The sequence below is a fragment of the Ictalurus punctatus genome, unplaced genomic scaffold, assembly GCF_001660625.3.
Source record: "Ictalurus punctatus breed USDA103 unplaced genomic scaffold, Coco_2.0 tig00004048, whole genome shotgun sequence".
NCBI lineage: Eukaryota > Metazoa > Chordata > Actinopteri > Siluriformes > Ictaluridae > Ictalurus > Ictalurus punctatus.
The window spans coordinates 107,092-118,527 of record NW_026521098.1 but is presented as its reverse complement, the minus strand read 5'-3'; the positions used below and the strand labels follow the sequence as shown (position 1 = coordinate 118,527).

At 38.1% G+C, this 11,436-nt stretch overlaps 1 protein-coding gene across 1 annotated transcript; it reads left to right on the top strand.

Moving 5' to 3' along the window:
- The first annotated feature begins 2,319 nt into the window (after window positions 1-2,319).
- LOC128631121 (heat shock factor protein 5-like) lies at window positions 2,320-5,386 on the top strand. Its single transcript, XM_053679233.1, has 6 exons — window positions 2,320-2,610; window positions 2,696-2,816; window positions 3,057-3,332; window positions 3,492-3,583; window positions 3,787-3,930; window positions 5,332-5,386. The coding sequence occupies exons 1-6, from the start codon at window positions 2,320-2,322 to the stop codon at window positions 5,377-5,379; spliced, it is 972 nt and encodes a 323-aa protein (XP_053535208.1). The 3' UTR covers window positions 5,380-5,386.
- Window positions 5,387-11,436: the final 6,050 nt, after the last annotated feature.

The following is an 11,436-nucleotide window of genomic DNA, read 5'->3' as shown; positions in this document are numbered from 1 at the left end:
ATTTAATGAATTTAAAGTTTACTTAATTTAACTGAAGAAACTAAGTTGAGTAATTGAACAGAGCAATTGATATTACAAATGATTTTGAGTTAAATCAACTTGGAAATTAGTGCATTGAACTTATTAATAATTGTTGGAAGGGCGGGAATGTTTAAGTAAGTTCACTTAAGTTATCGAGTAAACATTACTTAATTTTTTAAGGCAACCGCTTTCCTCAAATTTTTAAGTACAATCAACTTATCCGGGTTTTGCAGTGTGGTTCAGACAGCCTTCTCCGTAGTTCACTCACATAAATGTGATATTAGGACCAATATATGAACACCATGTACATACCATAGTATGTGTCACAGGATGTGCTTTGCTACATGTTTTCCGCATATTTTTTTCTTTAGGACTTACAGTTTTCTCTTCCCTTCTTTTTTAAAAAAATATTTATTTATTTATTGTTTGTTTGTTATTATTTATTTATTTATTTATTTATTATATATTTTTGTCTCAGTAAAATGTACTTGTGTGTTAAATTTGCCAAATGTATCATGTACCGCTGATATGGTGGAATAAGTCAATGGGGCATGCCACTTGATGATAACCCACCGCAAAATATATATATACACCTGTCAGTATATATCTTAGTTTTGAAGCTGGGATCTAAGAAACACCAATATCTCTGCCGTCGCAGAGGTAAAGTTCCTGGAACTTCTTATAAGAAATCGCTCCATGTAATACTTCTCTCTCAATGTAATGCGCACATGTCTTATATCATTGACTCCCTTCCACACAGACAGCAATACACTATGACAGCAATACACAATCACAGTAATACACTATGACAGCAATACACAATCACAGTAATACACTATGACAGCAATACACAATAACTTCATAAAATTCTAATTCTAAATTCTAAATTCTAAATTCTTGATGATTCCTACCACTCAGTGGTAAGGCCACAGTTGTCCAGAAAAGCTGAAAGACTCACGCAGCCCAGCCAGGAGCCGCCAAATTGTCGTAGAAATTAGACAACACTCGCAGACCTCTGAAGTCCTCTGAAGGTAAAAAGGTTTATTACAGAAAGATGGTTAATACAGGATAGAATAAAGCAGGATAGAATAATGAGAGCGCTCTGAAGCGCTTGTGCTGAACCACAAGCGGTATAGAAAATGGATGGATATACATTTTAGATTTCTCAATCAATCATGATTGACTGTTATGAACTCGGGAATTTCTGTAATATCCACTGAAAAGTTAAAAGTGTACAGCACAGCATTGTTTTGTCATAGGTTGATATAATCATACCTGAGTGATGAGCCTACACACATAAACATCAAAAGACAAACAGACTGCAATTCAATTAAAATGTTTGGGTTTACCATATTGTAGAGTTCCAACCTGGAACCTTGAACTGACTTTTATATTAAAGTGGGGGATCAATACACACTAAAATAATACGTAATACAATAAAAACACATTTCGTTAAAATTATTTATAAAACATCAACAACAAAAAAACATTACAGTTGTTATTTAACACGTGTTCACCCCGTTGCTGTGAAAGCCCTAAATTCGTTGGAGAGACACAGGGCCACAGCTTCACATTTTGGTTTGCTAATGAAGAGTTATACATTAGCACATTTTGTCATAATTTATGGCCTAAAGCTTTTTTTCCTGCTAGAGGAATAACAGAGACCCCGCAGGCAGTATGTTTGCCACTGCTGACCTAAACGTTCAGCGTTTCTCCTACAAAACATGCCGAGTAGCATCGTCACTATTTTCCGATACATGTTAATACGCACCAGGACTTTACTTTGGGATCGGACAACGTCACAGGCACGGGTTACTCTGATTGGATAAATACACGCAAGCTCATTGAATATTCATGAATTTGTCCAGCGCCTCCACCTGCCCAGTCTCCTGAATTTAAACGCTCGAGGCTGGTGCATGCGCATAACGGTTCCTGACCAGTTTTAACAGCTCTGAGAAGCGATAAGGGATCAGAGAACTCCCAAAAGGAACCACATAGCAGGTGTATGATCTCATATACAGGAAATATTTCACACGTGATCATGTAGCTCTTAGAAATTATTTTGGGTCTGTTTTTGTTTGAATATTTAGGCTATGGTCAGGTTGCTTGACAACTCTAATGGTCAATTTTGATTACATTAATGCTATAGCTTGTTATTGTTAGTGATGTTCAGCTGTTACTGAAGATGAATGTGTTATGTGTTAGCTAGCCACCTACTATCTAGTTAGTGCTAGAGAGTAATTGTTACATTCAGTCTCCTTTTTTTCACCCAGCTAGCTACAAATCTTTTTAGCTGGCATGGAAATCGATGAAGCAACTTTTGTCACCTTGATCAACCCCAACCAGTTCCCTGCCAAGTTGTGGCGTTTGGTGAACGATCCTCAGATTCACTCAATCTGGTGGGACGCCAGCGGGGAAGGAATACTTGTCCATCAGCAAGCCTTCGAAGCTGAAGTGCTATTGTCCCAACCCAGGCATTTGTCTGAGTACTTCAGAACGACAGATTTCGTCAGTTTCATTCGCCAGCTGAACCTGTACGGTTTCAGAAAAGAACGCATAGACCGTGACGTCTCAGACAAGCATCCCAACGTCTCATCCATTAAGGCCCAGCTGCACCACTTTCACAACCCGTTCTTCAAACGGGATAAGCCTGAGCTTCTAGTCAAAACTAAAGCGACTCACGCCTCTCAACAAGGCCAAGCTCGCCGGGAGAGAGGTGACCAGCAGGAAATCAAAACATTTCCATCATATGATGCTGAATTCGCCACAGGAAACCTCTGGCTTAATGAAAACAGGTTGGTAGTGTTTCAACAAGCAGATCAAAGGAATAGACAGAATATATTCATTCATTCATTCATTTCAGTAACAACTTTATCTAACTTTATATAGGAATGTGTAGAAAAAAGAGAAAATAGACAAATATAAAGAGAAAGCGTACGTCATTTTGCTAGTACAGTGCCAGCTGGATAACTTTGTGGCCTCGATCATCATCTGTAGTTTTAGTTTATTAATACTTGACTTGTCTATCTGTTCAGGTTCAGTCTTGCTTGGACATCAGGGAACCCCTTACCACCTTCCCTGTAATGGCCCTCAGCAGGAGAAGGACTGCGACAGAACGTCCAAATCCTCCCAAGCATTTGTAGTGGGCCATGGTGATCCTTCTCCAGTTACATTAAACACTAACGACGCTGTGCCTGTCCCTGTGTCTCACCACTTCCCAGTGGACTCGTCGAGTGCACATCCCTCCAGCGTCATGCACATGCAGCAGGGCGTCAAACCTCATCACTCACAGCACGGGTTTCACACACCAGGTGATGATGATTTAATACATTTTGTCGCCTTTATAATAGTTGTGAACTCAGCCTTAATTAGTTTAAGCATTCGATTTGCACGCTACTTTAGTAAATACTGTAGTATAGAGCATTATTCTGACGTGTAGTTTAATTTCAGTTCAATGTTTCCACCCCCAGTGTATCAGCGCTGTAGCCCAGACGTCTTGGATTCAAAAGTGCCATGCTTTCAACAACCAGCTGCTTCCTACTCTCCTTGTGGCTATTACCCTGTGAGAACTGAGAAACCTTTTTAAGTTCATGTACTGTTCTGATCACTAAAAATGGCTAGTGTCGTTATTTTAGCCAGTGTAGGCATGTTAAGGTTTGATGGTACATGTTGCAGTATGAAGGGAATGCTGGGAGGTCAAACAGTTAAAAGTAGAACCTTGATGTGTAAATAATATTAATATGAATGTTTCCACTCATTCCTCAGGGCCACTCAGTCAGATACGCTCATCCGATTGATCAGGATCCATACTGGAAAGCAGGTGATGTTCCAGAGTCCAGGACGAGTGACATGAAAGACAAAGAGAAAGTGGACCTGGACACTATATTCAAACTGGCGGATGAAATACAGGTCAGATTAGACGATTTCCCATCAAAAACAGACCCGAGTGTGTATCTGTGCTTACAGTGTAGTCAGTGCTGCCGTAGTACCATAAGGTCCAATAGTCTGAATCCAGGACCAAAAACTGTTTACACGGTTCAAGAACATACAGTGCCCTCCAATAATAATGGCACCCTGGTAAATATGAGCAAAGAAGGCTGTGAAAATTTGTCTTTATTGTTTAAACTTTTGATCTTTTGTTCAGCCTTCTTTGCTCATATTTACCAAGGGTGCCAATATTAATGGAGGGCACTGTATGTGGTTAAATCTCACGTTCTCATATCAATCTCATCAGAAATCATAATCATAACATAACATTTAGCATTTCTACCACACACTGTTAAGTCCTGTTGTTTTTTAATGTAGTGATGCACCAAAATGCAAAAAACAAACAAACAAAAAAAACTGTTTATTTGCATCATTTATGCAATTTTGAATAGACTTTCAGGAAAACTGAATTCGGGTACGGAAAAACTCTGTCACCATAGCGTAACCATAAAATGTTTGCGGTGTAAATCAGTGTGTAGCCACCATTGTTAATCCATATTATTCATTATATTCATTCCATATTTCTGTTCTTGCGCCTGTTTTAAAATAATCAGCACATGACTGAACAAAACTTTTTTTTTGTCATGAATTTGCAGTCAGAAGTTTATAGACTTGTTTGTGAGGTAATGGATTTGAGTTTATGGGTGCGTCTCAATCAGCTCCATAGTTCAGTAGTCAGGACACTGATCAGGGAGTGGACCATTTGAAGGGCTGTCTCAATTGAGAAATCCTACCAGTGTGCACTGGAACGTTCGCTCCCTAAAAATCCCACAATGCACCACGAAAACCAAGGAGCACAGACGTTCACTATTTTCCCATACTGAAAATGACGCCATGTTTTCAGAAGCCTTTCTGATCGAAAAATATGGCGGACGAATGCTGTTGTTGTAGATCTCAAATGATTTACTTACATTAGCGATTTTTAACTTTATTGATGATGATTTATTATTGTGATGTTTTACAACATTTTTTAAATGATTTTAAAAAAAATCTACTAACTAGTCTACGATCCTACTTGAAGTACCATGACAGACAAATGAATATGACATAATGTATAGAAAGATGTCCATCCTGCATGTTGGGTTAAGTACCAGTGGTGATGTTTTACAACGCGGAGTACGTAATCATGTTACCGGAAACTGAGTCATTAGTGTCCTAATGTGTAGTGAGTCAGGGTCTTTACCAGGGCCCGAGCTCATGTACACCATATACTGATTCACCACCTAGGGATCTAGGGAGCTGATTGACACGCACCCTACTGTATGTTTTGTGTAATGTGAAACATTAATGTTGGTCTTTTCTAATATATTTTTATTTATTCAGGTTGAAGCTGCCGCAGGGACCAGTTACATGATAAGACAGCTTGACTAGGGAGCACATTTTATTTAGAGTGTAGTGTTAATTCTTTGCTCTCTTATAATGCACGATATCTTTTTTACAGCTACAGTTTTGTGTGTTCTTTTATTTGCTCATGTCTAAAGCACTTTGTTTATTAAACAGTGTTTGACATGTAATTATAAATGATTAAAACACAGCTTTTAAAATAATTTCCTTAAAAGCATTTGTGCCTGTCTTTTATTAAGATAACTTAAACAAAATGCTTGATGTAATTATTATACTTATTAGATTTTAAATATTATTTTTAGCTGTAGTTTGATTCAATAACAGTAATATTTTTATGGCATCTTAAATATTTTAAAAAATAGTCATATTTTAAAGCTGGTATGTAATGGAGAGACGTGAGCACACTGAAGCACTTGATTTATTAAAACTGATTTATTCAATGAAACCATTTCTCGCTTTCTATTTCTATTCACTCATGTGATGAGCTGCTGGAAATAAGCTATGAGCTATGCTGATACCGCTGTCTAGAATAAATTTAAGAGACATAAACACAGTACATGATTTGATTATGCACAGGCATGCATCAGTTCTTTGTGGTGTGATGGTGGCGTTAGAGCATCTATAAAAGTTAATTCAGTGCCACAGAGGTTTAAAGAACAGAGACTGATTCAGACTTTACAAAGAACTAACAAGTTGATGATTTTAAGTTGATCACTATATACTTACAATACATGTATCAACAAAACAGTTGCAGGTTGGTAAGAAATTAAAACACAGAATTACATTATAGTCGTTCCCTCAGTAACCTCACGTTTTTCCTCTTTCTTTAAGTTAACAAAACAAAACAAATAAACGCACATTGTCATACTAGTGAGAACCAGAAAACTAAGAAAACCAGAAAAGTCCTCTGTCCTGGAGACTTTCCTAAAGTGGAAATCTTACTGACACTTACAAAGCGCTGACGCTGTTACAGAAAATTAATCAACACCTTCTGACCAATCAGATTCAAGAACTGAACAGTGCTATGGTATAATAAGTGATCATACTAAATAATATATATAGTACTTAGTAATAATATTGACTATATACAACTTAATAATAATAATTATAATATACTATATATATATATATATATATATATATATATATATATAATATATATATCTATATATATATATATATATATAAACATGCACACACAGGAACACCGGGAGACCAGAAACAAACAAAAGAGAAACTAGGATAGCATATAAAAAGAATAGTGCAGGAGAGCCATAATGAGACACCATTAGTGAGACTTCCTTTGACAACATTTTCATGTTATTTTTCTCCTAAGAAGAGCAGTGGTGTAGATTCACATTTATTTACTTGCAGCAGTTTTGTACAATTTATTTAAACAGTAATGTTTTGAAATGTCGTTAAGTGGTTGGATAATCCATATAACCAAGCTGTTCCAACATCTGTTGCAGTACTAAGATGCAGAAGATTCATTTTATCTGGTGCAAATCTTAGGACCAAGAACCTGACCAAGAGGAAGCCTATTTCTTCAGGCAGATTATAGAATTGCAGAACACTGCAAGCGAAATAGAGTGAGTGTGCAAATCGAAATAGGCAAAGAAATTTAATGTTCTTTAAATGACTTCAACCCAATTAAGCATTCTTTTCACTTACTGAAGGCAAAATTGAAGGCAGAAAGACCCACAAACAAGCAGCAACTGAAGGAGGCTGCAGTAAAGGCCTGGTAAATCGTCTCAAGGGAAGAAACTAAGCATTTGATGATGTCAGTAGGTCATTGACTTGCCAAAAGATTTGTATTCAAGTATTAATAATAATAATAATAATAATAATAATAATAATAATAATAATATTTATAAGTGTATTCGTTTGTTCAATTACTCAGTTCACTGTGAAAATGGAGGGACTCTGTAAAAGTCTCTGTAATATCTCTGTAATTCCTAAACAGTTAATGCAATATTTTTGTTAAACCTCTTGAATTAAAGCTGAAAATCTACACTTCAATCACTGCTTCATTTCAAATCACAAAAACTGTGGTGGTGTACAGAGGCAGAATAATGAAACTCGTGTCACTGTCCAAATTACTTATAGACCTAACTATATCTATTAAGGGTTCAACATAATGACATTATCTGTATCTATAATTGTTTAGTGTATCTGCATCTGTATGCAGATTAACACCCCACCCCACCCCAAATAATAGTGCATCTCCTATTTGTGATTGTATTTGTGTCTGTTCAGAACATTTTATTTGTTCATTGCAAATAATGTATTCATATTCAGTTACTGTAATAACTAAAGTAGAGGTGTTAATTCTTTTACCGGAAGTAATGATGGCTGCTCACGACCACTCCTCTTCAGGAGTAAAGCTATCAGGAACAAGGCAAACAAAATTTAGTATACTCACATCTGTATCAGCATCTGCCTGTATATGATTGTGTGGTGTATAAATAAGTGATAAGCCTCACTGTAGTAGTATTTTTCTGGAATATACTGGTTGTAACCATATCATGATTCGTCATTCATGTTTCGTCTTCAAATCAGCATCCTGCAGAGGACTTATAGTGGCACAACTACAGTATAGAAGCCATGCATAGAACAAAAGTATTACAAAATCATTACGAAATTAAAAATCTCAAAATCGAAATTAGTTTTATCTCTCAAGTTAGCATAGCAACTGTACGATTACAAATGGACTGCAAGAAACTTTCAGGTCATTTTAAATACTTGGTTATGCCTGATGGGCTTGTAAATGCTCCTTCTGTCTTTCAGAGAATTTCTGAATCGATGTCATACACTGATGATGTCCTGATCTAGTCCAAGACCAAGCATGAATATGTACAACAAGTACATGCAGTCCTACAAAAACACGTAGAAATCAACCTGTTCCACTAGAGAACTGGTAACATCCAGCTTGGTCAATCCTCTACCAGACCACCAGAGGGCGCCCCGTCCAATGAGGTTTTGAAAGAATTATTTGTTATTTATTGTCATTTCCTGTTTGTTCCTTATATAAAGCATATGGACTTCAGCTTTGTTATAAAGCTTTATATTTTGTCCCCTCACTTGTGTAAGTTCTGATTTTGTCTTGATAGTCTAAAGTCTGTGTAAAACTCTGCCTTGCCTTGCCTCGCCTCATTTCTGCCTTTTGCTGCCCTTCTGATTTGTGACTTATTGACCATGTCTGCCTCCTAACCATATTATTAGAATGTGATTTAAAGTTTGTATTCTCAGAGAGTTACTGGTAGTTGACCTGGAATGTTCTGACCCTGCCTTTTGTCTTAATAAAAGACAAAAAAATAAAAACTCTGTTCCAAGAGTACTCATATAGACAGGGGCAGACTTAGGGTGGTGGGCTTGAACCATTGTTGGGGCCCTATACATACACCAGGACATAAATTTATAACTGGTCCAGCCAGAAAATGTAAGGATGCTATAACACAAAACAGCAGCTACTATAATAGCATGATGGCATGGCATTAGCAAACATTTTATTATATACATCCCCAATCAAGAAAAAGTTGGGACAGTATGGAAAATGCTAATAAAAACAAAGAGGAGTGATTTATAAATGTAATTTGACTTGTGTTTAAACAAAAAACATATAAAGACAGGGTATTTGATGTTTTACCTAATCAACTGCATAGTTTTTTGAAGGTAAACGTTTATTTTGAAACTGATGCACGCAACATGTTCCGAAAAAGTTGGGACAGGGGCAATTTAGGACTAATAGCAATGTGACGAGTTGAAGTGAGAAGGTGATGTGAAACAGTTGAGGCAATCATCTAATCATAGTATATAAGGAGCCTCCAAAAAAGGCCTAGTCCTTAAAGAGCAAGGATGGGTCGAGGCTCAACTATCTGCCAAAAGAGGCGTCAGTGAACACTTTGAGATAAACATTCCCCAAAGATAAATCGGTAGGAATTTGGGCATGTCACCTTCTACACTGCACAATATAATTAAAAGATACCCGGAATCTGTCAAATCTCTGTGAGTAAAGGGTGAGGCCGAAAACCACTTCTGAATGTGCGTGATCTCCGATCTCTCAGACATCACTGTCTTAAAAACCGTCATGAGTCTGTAATGGAGATCCTGACATGGGCTCAGGAATACTTTGGTAAACCTTTGTCAGGCAACACCATTCGCCGCTGCATCCACAGATGAAAGTTAAGGCTTTACTATGCAAAGCAGAAGCCGTACATCAACACTGTCCGGAAGCGCCACCCACTTCTCTGGGCTCGGTCTCCTCTGAGATGGACAGTAGCACAGTGAAATCGTGTTTCAAATAATTCAATTCAATTCAATTCAATTCAATTTTATTTGTATAGCGCTTTTTACAATAGACATTGTCTCAAAGCAGCTTTACAGAAATATCAACATGGTATACAGATATTAAAGGTTCGAATTTATCCCAACTGAGCAAGCCACTGAGTGGTGACGGTGGCAAGGAAAAACTCCCTAAGATGTTTTAAGAGGAAGAAACCTTGAGAGGAACCCGACTCAGAAGGGAACCCATCCTCATCTGGGTAACAACAGATAGTGTGAAAAAGTTCATTATGGATTTATATGAAGTCTGTTATGGCGTTAAGAGCAGCCGTAGTCCCAGCAGTCTGGAATTAAAGAAGATTTGAGCTCCATCCAGAGGCAGAGAGGATCTGGATCTCTAGTATCTCCATAAATTCGTGTGGGGCTCGGCGAAAGGAGAGAGGGAGAAAAAAGATAATTTTTTAATAATAATTTTTGGAAATTTTCAAAACAGCTCTCATGTTCTCTGGGCCAAAGAGGAAAGAGACCATCCAAGCTGTTATCAGTGTCAGGTCCAAAGCCAGTGTCTATGATGGTATGTGGGTGTGTCAGTGTCCATGGCATGGGTAACGACATTCTGTCCAGATTACAAGCACATGGTTGCATAAGCAGAGAGTTCGGGTGCTAGCATGGCCTGCCTGAAGTCCTGACCTGTCTCTTATTGAGAATGTGTGGCGCATTTTGAAGTGCAAAATAAGGCAATGACGGCCCTGTACAGTTGTGCAGCTGAATAAATGCATAATGGACAAATGGGGGAAAATTCCACTTGCTAAACTTAACCAACTTGTGTCTTCACTCAGCATCATGGGTATTGCTTTCTTTTACTTTTTAATTACTTCTTTCCTTTTTTCATTCTACCATGCTCAGAGACAAGATGACATAACAAGGGCAAGATGACAAGATTACAGTATAATAGCTGTTGACAGTGCATGTCTCAATCTTTACTGGCTACTGCAAGAGAGTACACTACAAGAGAGTGTGATGCGCTTTCATTCTTATTTCAATCTAATCTAACGATATTATTGTCTGTTTAAGAGCCTTGGGGGTCTGTCTATGCAGACATCATAAGGATGATGGGAAACAGGTAAATGGCCTCTGGAGCCATATTCCCCACCCCCATAAACAAACAGCAGGTATACAGTGGCAGCTAATGTGCATTAAAGATGGGTAATTTCTACTGAAACAATGGAATTTATTTGTATGTGTCTGTGCTCATTCCCATTCCAAAATCTCCAACATCTCAGCTCAAACATGTCCACACACACACACACACACACACACACACACACACACACACACACACACACACACACACACACACACATATATATATATATACGTGTATAGACGAGGACGCGGGCAGCCTTCCGGACAGTTCCCTCAAGTTCCCTGCCTCCCCAGGGGAACAACGTGTTCCCAACCCTTCGCCCAAACCCCTCTACTGGACAGAAAAAAGACCCTATCCCTATCAAGGACTGAGGGGAGTGCGAACAGGACAGGTCCGACTCAGGAAGGGGAATCCGTGTCGCTCTTTGACAGCCTGACAGGCTCAACAAAGGCTCAATTCCACCGGGAGATACGAGCAAAAAAACCCATGGTATGCAAACACAACAGGACCCGAAAAATATACCCACCAGGTCTAAGGTTTCCTCTGACACGGACAGGAAATATTCCTGTGGTAAAGCATTCCAGGATTTTTTTTCTTACTGTCAGGGTTACAGAGGAGTTCGAATATACTGTAATACATACTAGGCTTACAGCAAG